The sequence below is a fragment of the Trachurus trachurus genome (genome assembly GCF_905171665.1).
Source record: "Trachurus trachurus genome assembly, chromosome: 18".
NCBI lineage: Eukaryota > Metazoa > Chordata > Actinopteri > Carangiformes > Carangidae > Trachurus > Trachurus trachurus.
The window spans coordinates 20063746-20083323 of NC_139909.1; the positions used below are offsets into that span (position 1 = coordinate 20063746).

A 19578-nucleotide genomic window follows, 5' to 3' on the forward strand; every position below is an offset into this window, starting at 1 on the left:
GGCGCCGAGGACTCGTCCATCTCATCATCTTCTACTTCATTCTCGGATGTTTAATATGCTTCAAAGCATTGATTGATTTCAAAGAACGCAGATGCAGATGATTCTGACACATATTCATAACTCTTGATCAGCTGTCCTCCAGCACCTGCTGCTCCACAAGCCCTTCCCGCACGCTGTTTGAAAAATGAGATTAAAATACAAAAACCTACAGTGGCTCTTGCAGGAACACTGATCCCAGCTTTTGTGATGGCAACTTCGGGCTTAATTAAAGCCAGGAAAAACCTGTGATGCGCACCGGGCCGTGACAGTGCAGGCAGCAGGCTACAATAATATCTGCTCTTAGCCCTGCGTCTTAAAAAAAACAACTCTGCTCGGCCCGGGAGAGAAAAAAGACTTAAGCCTCGCTCCAGGTGTAATGCTGAGGCGTCAACGTTACAGTAACAGAGTGGATAATGAAATATACCAGGTAATAACATGTGTAGAATGTGGCTGTGATTCATTTCCACTCCTTTCTCAGCTTCTCTGAGCTGCAATCAGCTCATTTCTGTGTGCACAGCCTGTTCAATGCTAAATATCTCATTTAAAACGCTCCCTTTTTGTCTTTAATCTCTTAAAAAAACAACTCAATTTACATATCAACACTGACAGGCTTCGGTTTGATGGATAAATCTTTGATGTAAATTATATTGATTCACATCATTTGGCCGGTTTTGTTTTGAATAATGAACGTTCATTTCACCTTGATCATTTCACTGACTCTGATTCTCTTATTGTCATGCTTCACAGCCTCACTGCTCTCAGGGAGCAGCCAAAATGCACATTTAAAGCTGAAATTATAAATTGATTATCAAAACAGTTGGTGATTGATTTTGATAATATATTATTTAAGTAACTTTTTTGTAGCAAAAATGTCAAATTAACTGGTGGATGTGTATGTACCCTTTCAATAATTCAGTGTTCAGTACGATTTGAATGTGTCAGTTTGGGAAATCCTCATGGACACAATTTTAAAAATGTTATTAATTACAAATTATTAACTTAAAATAACATTTCTTTTTTTCTTTTTTCAGTGTCACATCAGCAGCCAGAACTGCTCAGTCTTGTAATGCAGCTTTGAATCAGTTGACAAAGCATGTAACAGTGGAACAGCAACTCTCCTGCTACACAGAGATAAATTATTAAGATGTTATAATATAATTCATTTTTTGTCTTCCATAATGTGTGACATCAGACATCACACAGTTTGAGCAAATGAGATGAATCTGCAGCATTTTAATTAACACTTCTCTGCTGTAGTCCCCACTTCGCTACTCAGGGTGATTATATGGTCATTTCACACACAAACAAAACATTCTCCATGGTGGATCCTTCAAAAAAACAAAAAAAAAAAAAACATGATGCCACTGGGGGGAAGAAACTTAATGAGCTGTTAGTTAGTGTGCAGGACAGCTGAGCTCTGAGCTGTCACACTGCGAGCACGGCTCTTCTTACCAAAACCCAGGCCGTCTCCGCCGGAGGACGATGGTGGAGGATGAGGAGGGTGCAGCGAGACTTTGCACTCCAGCGGGTCTTGCTGACACATGGCTGCCCGCCCCTCGGCTCTCAGCCGCAGCGCCAAGGTCAGCCAGACTCCTGAGTGGAACTCCACGGTGGGCCGCTGCGTCGGAGAGAGACACAGTTCACACACCGAGTAAGGTGGGGGTGGAGGTTGATGTGCAAGGGTTGCAATTAAAAACATTTTTGAAAGCCAACAACAAAAGATCCATCTGGTTACTGCTCTGGAGCTTCATCATCGCGATCTTCATCAGTATTTTGGAGGTGCCTCATCTGGTGAAGATCATGTAATATACACTGCAAAAACTCAAAATCTTTCCAAGAATATTTGTCTTATTTCTTGTCAAAATGTCTCGTTTCTAGTCAAAACTAAACTCTTTCCACTTAAAATAAGACTCATCACCTAAAAATCAACTTGTTTTTAGATCATTTTCACTTGTTTCAAACTAATTTTCACTTGAAATAAGTAGAAAAATCTGCCAGTGAAAGCAGGTTTTTTTGTGCTTGTAATAAAAAAGAAAAGCCTGCTCCACTATCAGATTATTTCAAGTGAAAATCTGCTTGAAAGAAGTAAAAAGTGTCGAAAAACAAGGTACTTTTTAATGTGATTAGTCTTATTTTAAGTACAATGAGATTTGTTTTGACTAGAAATAACATTTTGACTAGAAATAAGACAAATATTCTTGGTCAGATTTTGAGTTTTTGCAGTGTAGCTCAAGAACAGCTACTAAATGGACTGTGACTACTTTTCTCATGTTGTAAGATCAATATCATCTTGACAAATTAGAATATTTACCTTAAACTGGAGGAGTCCTGCCTTGTGAACCTTTTCCTGGACATTCAAAACAGCCATGTGTTGTTTCACTCGTCTTTATCAAGGCTAAACATCACGTACAATGTGTGCCACATAAAAACATGTTTAATTTCAAATTAAACAGCTGCTAACACAGTGGAAAAAAAACTAGAATATCTATCAAGAATACTCAAAATAAACAACTTTTTTTTTTCCAGGGGAGAAAACATGACATTATTGTGCTTACTACACTTTCTACCATCAACTTCAAACACAGATGGGTTCAAAATGACAACTGAAGGCACCTGTGTTTTTGTCTTCTCTTATTCTTTCTGAATCCTAAAGACAGTCACTGCGTCGACAAATGAGCCCAGAGTAGAAAAATAAAAGTTGTGTCCTCTGACTCTAATAGCAGTAGTGGAAATGTGAGATTCCTGATTTTGTAGAGCTGCTCCTCGGACACGGTCGGTGCCCAGTCCTGACCTCCAGCCGATCGCTGCAGGTGATCACGCTCAGGTGCCCTGTGGACTGATCTGAACTCAAAACGGCTCAGACAAGTGAGCGAAGAGTTTGAACTCCACCCAGGTGAGTCCCACTCTCGATCAAATGTTACCAAAATGAGTCTCAGTCTCTGTATCTGCTCCCAGGTCAGCTCCAGAGGCAGATGTTGCTCATGGCCTGGCAGGTGGAGCTGCTCTCTGCTGGGGACAGGTAGATCTTGCCGCTGGGGCAGACGCACACCTCGTATATGGTCTGTTCCTGGGCGGCCTGGCCGGGAGACGGCGTGTAGACGCCGAGAGGGAGGCTCCCGAGCTGTATGGTGTTGGCGTCTAAAAGAATCTGGGAGCAAAAAAGACAAAACATGAACAAAAAAAAAACCATCAGGCACATGCTGGGAGTCATTCAGATAACAACCAGGAATGCCCCGTCTGCTGAGTTGGGTCAAGCAGTTAATGGGGAGCTCCATCTGTCTATAAAATCACTGTTTGCCCGATGGTGGTGGGCTGTTTGCTCCAGACTGAAACGCCTCCCTGACTAGTGTTGGGCACCTTACTTTTAAAAAGTAATAAGTTATAGTTACTTGTTGCTTTGCCCAAAATATAACTGAATTACTACATTATAAAAGTAACGGTAACACTTTACTTGAATACGTGTTCATAAGATTGACATAATTCTGTCATAACCATGACATGACACCTGTCATAAACATCAATGAATACTTATGATAGCTGTCGTTAAGTGTCATTCGGCAAGTTACGTCACTTTTGATGCAAAGTTGACATTGTTTGAGATGTACTTGTTATGAGAACTTGACATAAAGACAACATAACCTGTCATAGCAGACCTAATTGCCAAAATTTCAAAATTATGTCAAGTTCTATTATTCATTCATGTATGTATTTTTCCTTACTTCCTTATATTTACTGTTCAATCACTTACTTTTCTACTTATTTTTCGTTATTGTTTAATTATTCCCTATGTTCTTGTTCAAATTTGGTTTTTGAATATGTGGGTGAGGTTTTCATTATAAGCCCTTTTGGGTTTCATACCTCCCCTTTGCACATCACAGTCATGATGATTGTTCATGCTGTTTTAAATGATAATGTTCGTGCAAAATAAATAAATAAATACAGTGCAGTCCTGGAGGAAAACCTGTTAGAGGCAGCAAAAGACATCTAACTGGGACGGAAGTTCACCTTCAAGCAGGACAACGAGCCTGAACATACAGCTACAGCTACAATGGACTGGTTTAGACGGCCCAGTCAAAGTCCAGACCTAAATCCTATTGGGAATCTGTGGCAAGACTTGAAAATTGCTGTTCCATCCAATCTGACTGAACTGGAGCTATTTTTGCACAGAAGAATGAGCAAGAATTGCAGTCTGTGTAGAGACATACCCCAAAAGACTCGGAGCTGTAATTGCAGCAAAAGGTGGTTCAACAAAGTATTGACTCAGGGGGGAATGAATACATATGCACGCCACACTTTTTAGATTATTATTTGTAACAATTTGTCACAATTATGCGCTACTTTGTGTTGGTTCACATAAAATCCCAATAAAATACATTGAAGTTTGTGGTTGTAACGTGACAAAATGTGGAAAAAGTTCAAGGGGTGTGAATACTTTTGCAAGGCACCGTAGCTTCAAGTGGCAGGTACAGTTTCACAGAGCTGGAAAAACAGATGCATCCACTGAGAATTGAATTAAAACATGGCGCTGGCTCAAGAGGCAAAGCGGTTTGTCTGCTAATGAGAGGGTCTGTGGTTTGATACCGGCTCCTCCAATCTGTCTGTCGACGTGTCCCTGGGCAAGATACCCAACACCTAATTGCTCCTGATGCACAAGAGTGTGTGTGTGTGGAGTGGTTGATTACAGCAGAAAAAGTACTCTATATGTGGAGTTTATTTGCACCTCTCTGATGTCTGTATTTTAAATGTGACGCTAGGTGGTGAGCCTAAATGGTGGTAATCCTCCTCACCTCTCCCTCCGTCGACTCCAGCTGGAGGTCCTTTCGCCCGGTGACCTTCAGCGGCCCCTGGGCGGCGCTGGCTTCGACCCCTCTGGGAGCCTCCATGGTCAGAGTCCGCGTCGGAGACTCCAGTCTGACAAGGAAAAGAGGAAGAAGAAGGAAAAAAAAAAAGCCCAAGCTCGAGAGATTTAGCGCATGAATTTTATCGATTTCTTCTGTTTATACTTTCAGGATGTTTGCATCATTAAAACTTTGCCTTTCAGTATGATTTGATAGCCGCAGACACAAGTTGCATTCAAGGTTAAATTGATTCTTATTCAGTTCATAGTTTATGAATGTGGCTGTGAAATAACTGGTTTAAGGCAGGTTGATGGAATTCAATCATGTTATTTGTTTCATAACAAACCCAGGGCAGCAAGGCATTTAAAAATTGACTCAAAATGTCTCCCATTTAATATAAAAATAAATAAACAAACCAGCTTATTGATATTTTTTTTTGACATCTGGTGCATAAATGTATTTCGGGGGGTTAGTTTTTACCAATGACTTCGCCACCTGTGGAGTATTAAAGCTGCTGCTCATGTTTAAATAGCTCTTCTCATTATTCTAATCCAGCATGGCTCCTAAACAGCCCATAATTGTATCAGCTGATTCTGACCTTCAGCAACACTGAGGCTAATGCAATTTGCATTTTCCTCCCGTGGACTATTTGTTTACACGGGGAAAGATAAGTGTGAGAGCCAATCAATGTGGAATTTGTTTTCATAACTCATAACCATTTCAAATTGATTTTCTGTCCCCATCTTCCCCAAATCTGTTTTCAATGAATTTTAAATGGAAGACTTTAAGGAGCCGACTTGAAATCGCTTAAATCTCCATACCCTCTGAAAGTGACACACATTTCGGATTATGCGCTAGTGGAATAAGGCGAGGAGAAAAAAAAAAGAAAGAAGAGCAAATGAATTTCATCTGCATTTGAAAAGCCTCTTTGACTTTAAATCAGCTTTCAGTAGATACAGTTTGGAGAGGATGTGTGAAATGTGCCTTTGACCTGGGACTGTTTGTGCCCTCCACCCGCGGGAATAAAGATAGACGTCGTCTGCTCGTTTGTTATTTTTACCAATCTACCGCTCATTTTCCTTTGTTCCCCTTGAAAAGCGGTTCAAACTGAGAGCAGATAATGTACAAGACGATAATGAGGTGTGTTTTTCTCGTCTGCATGTCTTGATCACAGCTGGAAACGCTGTCTTGTGTTTTATTGGAACTTTTTAGAGTTTTGATCATTTAATCGTATAGAATTTCAAATCTCCAATGGCAACGCGGAGCTGCCCGTTTCTACTCCGGAACCCGTACCGTTCATTAGCGGAAAACACCACAAGGATCCGTGTGTCCGTGCGAGTCGCTGCTCGGCTTCGTATGTTTCGATAATTATTTCTCAAGTATGCGCTGATTATCCGTGGCTTGGATGGATGAGTCATTAAAAGACCCATTAAAAACTCTGAGCTGAGCTGTGCAATGAGAAGTTAGTGATATGTGACGTGCGTGTGACATTTCCACTCTATTCAAAACAGTCACATACACACCCACACCCACACACACACACACATACTCAGGGCAATTCTGCCAGAAGACAAACTACTCAATTTCCAAGAGTGCTTGTTTCAGACACAGTCCAAAATAAAGCATTAAATGAATTACATTAAAAATGTCTGCTGGGTTTTTATAACCACCTCAAACTACTTCCAGTTCCATGTATAGGAACCTCGCAGTTTGGTTTGTGAGGCTCTAACAACAGGACGAACTCACATTTCACTTTACTGCTGACTGGTAAAAGCAGGAACCATTACTATTAATGAGATATAATTTAAAAAGCATTGACGGCTGCTCGCTGCTTCTACTCCTCATGGTAAATGACACCATTTTAACACCACTACCCTATGATTGCTGTGTTAAATGTAATGAATGAACTGGTACTTTCTTCCATTGCATGTGTAAGTTTCAGAAGCTCCACAAATTGTGGAGTCAGGTCCATGAGCTGGTTTTCAATTAAACATAAAGTGCTCAATGTTATAGATTTTCTGTGTGTTTCATTTCAACAGGTCTTACATAGCTGGAGAAAAGTAAACACAGTGTTGAATACATAGAATAGTAATTTCCAGATCATACATAGAGAATATTTCAGTTTTCTTGAGTTATGTTAGTAGATCTGAGCAGAAAGAAGAATCAATCCATGTGAAAAACAAAAATGAATGAATAATAATTCCCATGACCTTAAAAGTATGTATGACAATCTACATGTTCATTCATTAATTTCCAGGGAATGTGTTAAGAATGAGGTTTGATTAACGCCAAGTGAAGCTACTGGTGTTTGTTTTAAAATGATACAATGATACAGAAACCTTCAGATAAGTCTCCTGACAGGAAAAATAACCAAGGAGCTTTGTGTGCCCAGAATATTTCAGGGCTCCTGGGCCCCGTCCAGTAAACTGTAAACTGTAAAGCCCTCACTGCAGATAAGGTGTACGGTATTTGCAGTCATAAAGGCTGTTTGCATCAAGCTCTGTGGAAAAACCTGACCAGCTTTTCTCGCTGCTTTTTCGGGATGACCTTTACATCTCGGAGAAAGGTCACCGTATCGCAAAGCTACGGACAGGTGAGCGGCGGCTCTGACCTCGGCGCGCTGATGGCCGACGTCGATGTCACAGAGGAAGAGGTTGTTTTAAATACTGCGTATCTACTGTGTATGTTGAGGGGATTTCAAAAGGGTGAAAGTTACATTTACCTTAACCCTTTGATGCACAACATGGGTCTAAAGTGACCCGAGTGAGTTTTTTTGTGCTATATCTTTGCGAAAAATGTATTTCATCATATAGAATTCCAGGTATTCCTCAATTAACTTGTTTTTGATCATAATACATCCTTATTTTATTTTTTACTTTTTCACTTTTTTAATAAAAACACATTTTGTATCACTACCCCTCTAATGCGCAACATGGGTCTAAAATGACCCACATTCATTTCCAATGTGATTTCATGCTGAGTGATAGTTTCTTTGCTGTAACTTTTGAGATCTATCTATTTTATGATTGAATGTTCCAAGTATTATTTAATATATTGTTTTTTATTAGTGGGGTCATTATTTCCATTTTTCATTTCTTACTTGTGAACAAAAATGAACAAAAATGTCTCAGTGAGTGGACCAGTTGAAAAAACAAGTATAGCAAGAATACTTTAATTTTAGCATTCCCTCACTATCTATACCAACAACAGACCATTGTTTCCTTGATTACAATAATGACTAGTCATTACTTGTCCTTTTTCCCCATTAATAGCTCTGTTGACATATTCTACTGTGGTCAACAGCTAGCCATAGTTTATTCTATCTGAGTAGGCTATTTCAATGTTATATCTTTGAAATCACTGCACAGTATTTATCATTTTCTTCAGTAAATATTCTTTTTTAAGCACATATAATCATATTTACTTGTTTTACAATTATTCCAATTTACCTAAAGAAACATTTGATGACTCATTAAAGATAACTGTGCATAATTGATAAGGTTTTAGTTACCTTGAATAAGTAGCTACATTACTTGTCATAAAGGGAAATACCTCAATATTAGCAAGTTAGCTAACTGTTAACATGATGACATGTTCTAGCTGGTGACAACAATAGAATAATATTCTATTGTTGTCACCAGCTAGAACATGTCAACAGCTACCTAGCTAGCTAGCTGGTGACATGTTCTACTGTAGTTAACTAATACAGTAGAATGTAGAAATGTCAACTGCTAGCTAGCTAAATGGTCCACTCTCTGAGACTTTTTGTCTATTTGTTCATAAAATAAGAAAGTAAAAATGGAAATAACACCCTGTACTAATTAAAAACAAGATATTCAAATGATACTTGGAGGATTCAATCATAAAATATATTGATTTTAAAAGATACCACAAAGAAACACTCACCCAGCATGAATTCACATGGAAAATGAATGCGGGTCATTTTAGACCCATGTTGCGCATTAGAGGGGGTGTGCATATGTTGTGCATCAAAGGGTTAATAGGTCAGCATTAGCTTCACTTTTTACTCTACAGCAGTGTTTCAACCTTGGGGTAGAGACCCCATGTGGGGTCGCCTGGAATTCAAATGGGGTCGCCTAAAATGTCTAGTAGCTAATTGATTTAAAAAAAAAGGGAAAAAAAAACGTTTTAAACTAATTATTATTCTTTTAAAATTATGACTAAGAACACCACGCACAATCTTAAAGCAGAAGTAAGTGATCCGTCGTTTTGGCTAACTTCTTGTCAGCAGATGGAGTTAGCAGTCCCCGCCCTCGTCCCTACGTCACCACATTCACGCGCATCCCTTGGCTGCACACACAGAGAGGACCGCCCCTTTATGCCGTTCTCTCTCCTCATTGGATAAAGGATGTAGGATACAGGGAAAGTTTTCTCCTCGGCTCAGAGCAGAGCAGAGTGACTGACAGACCCGTGTTTCAGACCAAACACTCTATGTAAGTGATTGCTGTCGGAAGATATAACTATTTAAGACTTATATTAACACAAACATTCCGCTTACTTCTGCTTTAAGCTGCTGTTCAGTTTCCCTTCATATCATTAAGAGCTTTCTGTTTTGGTTTCCTGGGCTACAACTTTCAATGTTTTGGTTCACTTTAAAAATTCTTCTAAAAAGCAGCATATAAAAATATCTGAGCTGGCGCATCTTGATTGATGGAGGCGGGGTCGCCAGAAATTTGTAATGTCAAAATGGGGTCACGAGCCAAAAAAGGTTGGGAACCACTGCTCTACGGCCTCTCTACAACTTCCAACAACAGGAGGTAGTGGATGAAAATTTAAAAAAAAGATCGAAATAACCACCAACAGCCGATTAATTAACCTAACCTAATTAATTAACCTTACAATGACATTACTCAGAGAAAGACACAAATACACAAAACAGAGTCTCTCAAAAGGGAGGCCTTGAAGCCATAGACAGGCAACTTTTCCAATAAGCTTCGTATTTTCTAAAGCTCTTGTAAACAGACTCACTTCTGCAGGTCGCACACGTACAGTAAGTTCAAAGCCCAAACGATATCGACTACACACATATATATTCACACATGACTTTCAGAGTTGGATGCATAAATAAAATACCAGATGGTGAGACAAGCCACAAAATGCTACTGGAGCAAGGTCACCCCGACTCCATCTTCAAGAGCCTGTTGAGGACTCATCTCTTCTAAGAGCACCTTTTCCTCCTTAACATAAGTAATTAGCGCTCAATATGAACTTCATCTGATCTCCTTGTGCTTTCCCTTATTGAATAGGTTTAGTGTTTGACTCTGGGTCTCCACAACTGAAGCTTTTGTGTTGGTTCATCCGCAACATTCTTATGATCACAGCTGAAATTATTACAAATGTACAGCACGTCCTGTCACATCACAGGCAGGTACTGTAACGCTGGCAGTGGGCATGAGGTTTTTTTTGTTGCTAGGGCAAACCTGCCCTGTTGTAGCTTGGCAACCAATCGAAAAATGACAAACGACAGCACTGACGACCGTGACAGTGAGCAATGCAGAGGAGGAGGATGTGATGAGTGGAAAAAAATATGACTTCGACTTAAAACTATTGTCATTGAGAGGGAAATTCACCTTGGGAGCAAAAAAACAAACCAAAAAAAAACTGTTTATCAGCACAGGTTGCTTAGGTACGACCGCCAGGATACAAAACAGTGCATCAAGCCATCATCCAACTCGATCGTCAATGGTCCACATTTCGATCATCGCTGCCAATTCTGTACTCGAGGCGCTGCATCAGCTGACTCATCAGGAGCATTTTACAGTTTGATAGCATGAGAGATAAAATAATTTCTCGCTTGATAATCTCTAAATCTCCTCTGAGTTGAGAGGAGCTTAAACTCTCTACACGGAAAATATGATATAGATCAAGCAGTTAAACAGCCATTGTCTTTCTGGTCACTTAATGCGAGTTTCACTGGAGGCTGCGAAGGCTTGCAAGGCAATTATAGATGTTTATTTATATGCTGACAGATGGAGTGACTGAGCGTGTACATAGCTATACCTCCCCGCAAAAACAAATTTATTATCACTGTAGGCCCATATGCAGTATTCTCTGCTATCCAAACATTTCTCTCAGGGCCAAATATGCAACAACAAAAGACACATATTTCTTGCCTGCAGTCAAGACTGGGAAAAAAAAAAAAACACTCCTGAGGCACTACATCTCAATCCCACCAATCTGCTGGTAGGAAAGTCCAGACCAGAGCTAAGTGGGAGCAAGAAGAGTTGTTCTCTTCTGCCTTTATCTTCTTAATGAACCTGTCACTCTGGTGTGGACACTGCTACTGCTGAGACCGTCCCGAGGATCAACTGGAGAGCGGAACGTGGACAAACACAGACTTTAAACCTAAAGGACGAGGGGGAGGAGGAGGAGGAGGAGAGCTCGGGTATAGCAGAAAGTTGCACAGAAAAATCAAACCGAAAAGCCGCTTCCCTGCTCTCCGATGCTGTACCATGCAGGGCCGTTGCTAGGAATTCTGGGCCCCCTTAAAGAATACTAAAGTGGGCCCCTACCCCCTAACTTTTCCACTTTTTTTTCTTAGACTACGTATGTATTATCATTTTTTATTTAGCCTACTTTGTTTCGATGCTAATGCAGCATTACTATGAGTATTAGTCAGGGTCTTATGCAGAATAAATCAGTCGTACAAGGATTAGACTACTGGGGTTTTTTGTGCCCCTAGAATTATCATCACCTTTCTCCCCTATACAACGGCCCTGGTACCATGTGACGTCTGCCCCTGCAAGAAACCAGAGAACCTTCAAATCAAATCCTGTCTGGTCCGCTCCTGTCTTTATCGTCACACTTGTCTTAACAGATTCCCAGGTGCTTTTAAAAAAGCAGTTTTATTTACAGAGTGAAAAAAAAAACAATTGAAAAAGTCTGTCCTTGACACTGTTGAGACCTGGGGACTTTTTGTTGTATTGATCACACTCCTATCTACTATCTATTCTGAACAGATGTCAGGAGAATAGATGCTTTCATGAACAAACCGCATGACAGAACTATCACAGTGAAAACGATGTAAAAAGATTCTGCATCGCAAAACCAGCTTCAACTAGAGTTAATATCTGCTGGTGGATTTGAGGCATCACGAATAAAAAAAAAATGTGCATCAGGGATCAGAGCAGCTTCCTAAAATGATCCGATTATGTAATTAACAAATATTTTTAAATGTTGGTATTTTTCCGTTAATAACCAGCTTGTTTCTGGCCTCAAACTCAGCAGCAGCAGCAGTCAATTTGAGAGTGAAACTGAGCTGCAGAGGTGACGGTGAGGTGAAGGAGCTGATCAGACCCTGACAACAGCTATGACTGAAGGTAATGAAGCTGGTAGGCGAGAGCACGACATGACAAACTGACACATCTCTCCTGCAGGACCACATCCACTCTATAACAGCTCTCCCCTTGTTTTAGAGCCCTCAACATCAAGGTCTCTATTCCTGACAGGTCCTCAGCGCAGATAAACCTGTTTCCTAGTTTTTCTTTTTCTCTTTTTTTTATTTTTTATTTGGGGGGGGGGGGGGGGGGGGGGGGGGGGGGGGGGGCTGGCACACACAGATGACAGAGATGATGGACTGAGGGAGTAAAAAAAAACAGTGTGAAATAGGAGATCATCGGTGGCAGAGGACCAAAAGTAATGGACTATAAATTAATCATGCTATTTAGCTGTTGACCTTCTACTCTACAAACCTCACCAAAGCCTCAAGGATGAATCACTTCATTGATCTGCTCAGTGACAGACAAGTAATTACAAACTATTTTCATTATGGATTAATTTTTTTGGGGGGGGATCTACTACCTTTATGTTTTTAATCATTGTAAATGAAATATTTTAAGGGTTTTTGACTGCTGCCGAGACAAAGCCTGACACCTGAAGGTAAAAGCTTGAGCACAGGGAAATTGGGATGCATCGTCATTTACATGTCATAGAGTCAAGGTAATGATAATCATTAGTTGCCGCCCTAGACTTCACACGCTTTGTTTTTCCTGCTATAAGAGCAAAAAAGAAAGAAAAAAAACATGTTTCATGCTGCCACAAATCTTAAACTTGATTCTCCTTTTGGGTCAAGGACAAATTTTCTTTTGAATTTTTAATAGCAACTTTCTACCTTTTGAAAACCTTTTCTCACCTGGTGTATAAATGTATTTATATAGTGCCTTTTATTTTGTTCTTCATGCATGGTGCTGTGCATCTTTCCTGTGCTGCTGTGGCACCTGTGTAAATTTCCTCATGTGGGCTGAAGACAGGTTTTTCCCCCACCCTTTTTTCTTAAGGTTTATTTTTGGCCATTTTGCCTTTATTGATAGTGACAGTAGAGAGAAGGACAGGAAAGGTGAGGGGCAGAGGAGAGAGAGGGATGACATGCAGCAAAGAGCTCAGGCTGGACTCAGTCCTGACACATGGCTTCACGTGAGCTGCCGGAGCACGGAACGATTCAGTTCATCTTTAAAATTTAGCAGCCTAATAACAGTGTTCACACGAAACCCAAGTAAAATCATTCACATAAGTGAAATATATGAATATGAATAAAAAAAAATATGAATTCTGTTAATTTATGCCATGTTTTAACAACAAACAAATGTCATTTTTCAAAGCCAAATTATATTTTAGACTTTTTTTTTTTACATTTACTTGTGTATTTCAGCATAATAGTGGCATATGACAACAACCTCTTGTTTTTGATTTATTCTGTTCTGTATGACCCTCTTAACTGTTCTTGTGCAAAAGCATCCAGTAGAAGTACGAACTAGACATACAAAGCAGGTTGCATCTATACAAACTCTGATAAAGTCCAGTCCAGTAGACATTTTGATGAATTTCACAACTCTTCGATAAAAAAGATGTTATTAAACTGTATTTATTCTACGAGTTATATTCAATTATTTCAGCAGCAGCACATGGATGACAAATGAAGACAAACTCGAGTGTGTGTACACAGATAAAGCCCTCGGAGAAGAGAACAGATGCTTCAAAAAGGAGGAGGATCTCAGGTGGGTTTCTTTGATTTTTTTTTGTCTCGGTTCTGTTTTTCTCCCAGATTACCATTGGCTCGCGGTGAAACAAAACACATCACAAAAGAGAGTGATATTGCTTTACAGAGGAAAAAAAGAAGAGCGACGTGGAAGCGAGCCAAGCTCTGTCTTTATCATCCAGAGAGGTCTATACTGACAGGTGGCGAGTGGTTCGCAAAGAGGGTTTAACTTGTCACACTTTCAGAGAGAGGAGAAATTCATCATTGTGGATGAAAAACTCAAAGCCACACATACAAAAAAAAATCCCATCTAAATCCTCCCGAAAATTTCATTTGCTACTTTTCACACATATGTTGAATCACACACTTTGCTTTCTGTCAGATTCTTCACTCAGCTGAGTTTGGGGGCGATGTAGTAAAACAGAAGAGAGGAAAATGAGAAGGTGGGCGTGTGGGTGTCGAAGAATTTTTCATTTCAGCGCGTCAATCATTTCTGATCACTCTAATTATAGAGTGACAGTATAATGTCATCATATCAGATGATTAATTAGATTTACACATGTGTAATCAATCAACAGGCGATTCCGGCTCATAATTCACTGTGCAGCTGCATAATGAAAACGTGTCTGCTTTGGTACAATTAGAGCAACCAGTGCAGGGAGACTGAGTTACATCATAGCCAGTGCTTCTCTTCGGGTTCATTATGTTGTTGACTGGGTGTTTACATCAAACAGCAGTATGGACTTCGCTGCCGGAGCTGCTGGAGGAGTTGTGGTAATGTCAACTAAATTGTGGGGTGAGCCTGCTACCGCCATTTACTGTGTGCAAATGATATAAACTTTTTAAACGTTAGGATAAATTTTAGACTTTCTGTCTGTTTTGTTTTTTGTTTTTTAAGAAATACACAGACTTCACAGCCCTGGAGTCACTACTTTCATTTATGCAGCAAGGACAGGAAAGATATATGCGGATATGTTATGACTTTTTTTCTCTTTCTCTTAAGCAGTGATCAGAGAAATGTTTTTTTGTAAAAGCATAGATGTCTGGATTGTTCACTGCTGCCACTTGACCCTTGAAAAAGTCAGTCATCTGAAATTAATGTTAACAAAACTTTAGGGAGAAAAATGAACACCAACAGCACTTATTCCTAAAGGCTATATGTATAGTAATTAAGCCCTAGCCTGCTTTACTTTCCTTGCAAGCTAATGATCGCATCAACATACTTCTAATCTATGATTCATTGCTCTCCGACGAGAAACCCACTTTATTAAAGAACTGAAAGTACGACTACGCCAACTGCACAGCAGCTGATGTGGATGAGCTTCTGACTTTCCATGTGTGATCATTTTACAGGTAAATGTAGCTGAAAGATGAAGGTTTTGTCAGACGTTGTCATGGTTATAAAATCAGGATTTTAGTATCAGCCTGGAAGATAACATGTAGGCTTAACGGCCCATGTTTTGGTCTCTGTTTCATACTTGCTCCTTTTTTAGATCTTCATTGGGAAATCAGTTGTATTAAAGCAGAACGTATGAGCACAGAGAGCAGGGTAGAAAGAACCAGATGAAGGATTTATTCTGGCTGACACCGGGCAGAATGCAAATAGCCTATGAAGCGGTCCAAGCATGTACTCGTAGGTTCTGACCTCATCTTGTTTTTAAGAAATCTACATGTAATGGTTGTTTGACCAACCTCATCATTATGTCAACATGTCCTTAAAAATACTACCAATCATCTACTTACATACTTAGTCTACAGTCATTCTAGTGCCTAAAGAAAGAAAGAAAGAAAACTAGTAATAAAAATGTTTTCAGGCTTTAATTCCTGTCTCTAATGGCCTTCATTATTCACTTCTCTTCATTTCATTCTTACTAATGCATCATTCCTGTATGAAACTCTGATGTGACGATGTTTGGAAATATATTAGGTTTAAAAAACCAGGGGAATTTACAGAAAGGCCTGTTACAGTACGGTTTGTTTGGAAATATTTCATCTTGAAAAAGCGCCTGCAGAATGAACGGCTATTTGACAACGCATTATGTTTTTCAATTGAACCCCACAAACAGAACCCAACTTTGATCCCGTTTCTATTAAACAGCTTTGATCAGATGCATACAGGGGGGGAGGAAAGTCGGAAACCTGAAAGTCATGTTGCCGTTTCTCGTGTCTCAAACGTCTCCCGTTCGATTGCCTCTCGTTAAGATTTCGAACACATTGCAGATGGTCACCCCTGAGCTGAGCCTGTGTGTGTGTGTGTGTGCGTACGTACGTGTGTGTCTGTGTGTGCGCTTTAAAGTGGGACCTCATCAGTATTCCTCTCACTCTGGAAGAATTAGCTGCCAGAACACTGCTTTTTCTGCCAACTTTGATCCCAACCCTCCCTTCAGGACCAGTAAGGTGGACAACAAACCGCACTCGTTACAGCTCGTTAATGGACCGACACCGGGCCCAGAGCCTCAGGCGGGGTTCAGTGGGGATCACATGCTTGGGAGTGTACGAGTCTAATATACGCATCTCAACCTTGCCCCGCTTTCTCTGTGCTCTTGCGATGCTTTAATCAATTTCTGACTGCTATAGAGAATAACTAACAAATTACCTTACCCTTCGGCTGTGAAATTAATATAATGGTCAAATCTAGCTTTAAATATATGTGATAACAAGCCAACCACGAGATGCTTCAGTTTACAAGAGGGGTGCTTGAGAATAATGATGCTGGTGAATAATGGTTTCTGCCTTTTTTCTTTTTTTTTTTGCCTCTATGTTTTAATGCACACATCGACTTTGAAATGTCATGGAACATTTATCATCATTATTTAAAGATCGTCATTCTAATTGAACAGGATATGAACATGTGACATTAAGCTTTAATGAATGTCTGTAAAGTCAATTAATATGAGCTTACTTCAGGTCTTCAGAAGCCCTCGCCTGGATCAGGGGCGTTTCTACTGAATGTCCAAACACGGCGCCTTCGGAGCCTGTCGATGAAAAGTGCTTTTATAATTCACAGGAATTACATCTGACTGCCCGACCATCAATGTTTCTATGGTAAATTGTATCCCAAAAAAGAAAAAGAAAAACCTATAACACCTAATCTGTTGTTCGGCTCATTTAAGGAAGTGTAAGTGTTGTCAATCAAACTAGAGTACTGATCATTCCTTCAATAATGAACTTAACCACTGAATATATTTATGATGGATCACTTGGTAACCATGGCAACACATATCCAAGTCACCATGTGAGTCCAGGGGTTTTCCTTGATCTGCCAGAGAGTGAAGGAGTGCTGAGCCTGAGTGCTACTCTAAATGAAATGTGGCCACCGCAGTGTAATCCTCACCATAATATCACTGTACAAGGCGCCTCTCCATGTACCATCATATCATGAGGACGACATCAGCTCAACACACCTTTGTTTTGTTTGTTCCTGAAATCTGACACACCTGCTTGAGTTTTTTTTTTTTTATTAAAGCAAACTATTTAGGCCTGAAAATCTTCTGTACTCACTCCTCCATCAAACAGTCAAGCCAAATAGATCAATTCTAATAATGATTAGGGTTGCAAAATTCTGGGAATTTTCAAAGTTGGAAACTTTCCATGGGAATCAACAGGAATATATGGGAATTATCGGGAATAAATCCGAAGTTTACAAAATTGAAGGTTGGCCCTTAACAGAATAGGAAAATATATTGTAGCATAATCTTGGCTAAAACAACCAGATTTACTTTATTTTACTTTTTGATTGGGGGGTCATGTTTTTTAATTGTATTATTTTGCATGGATGTCTGCTTATGACAAAACAAAATATTTACATTTATGTTTGGATATGATACAGTTTGTTTAAATTACCCCCAATTTCAAATTAATTCCCATAAATTCCCAATAATTCCCATAAATTCCCATAATTCCCATAATTCCCATGGAAAGTTTCCAATTTGGAATATTTCCAAAATTCCCCAACTTAACTTCCCATGGAAATTTTCTGGAAATGTTCTGCCCCTTTGCAACCCTAATAATGATAGATGAGATCATCAACATTTTTGTCAATTTAAGACTTTAGATTTTCTTTCTGCAAAGTTCACGTCAGGCTTCTTGTGTTTGACTAAAACATGTTTTGGGACTGTAATGTTTATATTTCTCAAAATATGATAAAAAGTAGAGGAACTAGCTGGGTTTACAATGTCCAGTCGAAACATTTACCCTCTGCCCAGTTTTATATCCCTAATGTAGTCTATCAACACATTACAAGTTGAGAGTATAGATTTTTTTTTTTTTACCTGTGACAGTGAACTTTTCTGTTGTCATGACAACTTCCTCCTCATCTGCAGTGAAGAGCAGTCTCCCTCCGTCTCTATTCCGCACTTCCAGCCTCTGACACTGGGCCTCCACAGCCTCGGGTCCTGTAGAGAGACACGACAAGTTGGGGAATAAAAAGTAGCAAATCACAGTTGACAACATTAAAAACTAACTTTTAACTATGCAGGATTTTCACTTTAACTATGCTACATTTTTACTTTAATTAAACAGCTTCAGAGTAATTGATGGTAAAAAAAAATAACTTGTAACTTGTTACAAGGAGAATGGAGGCTCTCTGCCTTCCACCAAGCATCCCTTGGCCAAAAACCAACCTTACAAGATCAGCGCTTACACCCCAGAGTCCAAGATCTCATCTCGGCGGCACCACAACACAAACACGCCCCATAACCAATAATCTCTTGTTTATGATGGATAAAACTACACAAATGAACACATCATATATAATATATAACGTTATCCACCACCCCATGGAGTGCTTTCTCGCCGGCTTCGTTAAAAATGAATGCACATGGCCGGGAAGAGGGTTAGCAAAACAGCGGAAAAGAAACCAGACTTGCATAGTTCCCCTTTAAGTCAGATGAGAACAATTGTATCGTCGTGTTCTGTTGAATTGCTGTGATGTTTTATTAACAAACCTTTGCTATAGTTTGATAATTGGCCACAATGGAGGACAGATTTCCACACGAAATGCTTATTAGTCTGCAACTCTATTATTAATGTTTCCTCTGTTAGTTGCACTGACAAATAAGGTTGTCTTTTGTTCTTCTGTTCTCTCTAATCATTTTAGGGAATATGTTTTGGCAAGTAAGACCATTAGAAATCTGAGCTAATTTGTGTTTGTTCTGTAAATGAAAGAAACCCGACAAATGAGCCACGCTTTTTACAGGAAGTGCAGACAAATCAGTAACCTGTTCCACGGGTGAGATATATTAATGCCTGTTCTCCAGACTTTGGTGTCTCTCCATATGTGCATGCAGAAACTTTTAACATTTCTCTCCCCCTCTCTCTCCCTCCATCCTCATCTCTCTACCATTAATCCACAGACTGCGACGGCTGGGGAATTTAATTATTCTCGCCAAGTTTCTTCTCGTTTCAGACAAAAATGCACTTTCTACAAAAGCGGCCACTAAATTTTTTGGAGGAAGGTCAAGCGTGACGGAAAAGTGTCATATCACCAGTCTTGTCAAATCAGCATCAACTCTCAACTTATGTTGGCTAAGATCAATAGCTATTAATGTTAATAAGGAGGTCATTTGCTTTCCAGTGGTCATTAATCATGTAAATGACTTTGGTAATTTGGACTGACTGATGGCTGAACTTGATGATAATAAGAAGAATCCATTGCCCTTTCAATAAGTGCATCAAAGGTTAGTGTCTGGAAGAAACTACACTCTT

General features: G+C 39.7%; 1 protein-coding gene across 1 annotated transcript in view; it reads right to left on the reverse strand.

Moving 5' to 3' along the window:
* Positions 1-2995: 2995 nt before the first annotated feature.
* LOC311001622 (zeta-sarcoglycan-like) overlaps positions 2996-19578 on the reverse strand; it is a gene marked incomplete at both ends in the record, with an annotated part of 38858 nt that continues 22275 nt past the window's right edge. The window contains 4 exons of the mRNA XM_083992732.1: positions 2996-3187; positions 4827-4950; positions 16775-16847; positions 18144-18266. Coding sequence (XP_083848858.1) covers positions 2996-3187; positions 4827-4950; positions 16775-16847; positions 18144-18266 — 512 coding nt within the window. The remainder of the gene's footprint in view (positions 3188-4826; positions 4951-16774; positions 16848-18143; positions 18267-19578) is intronic.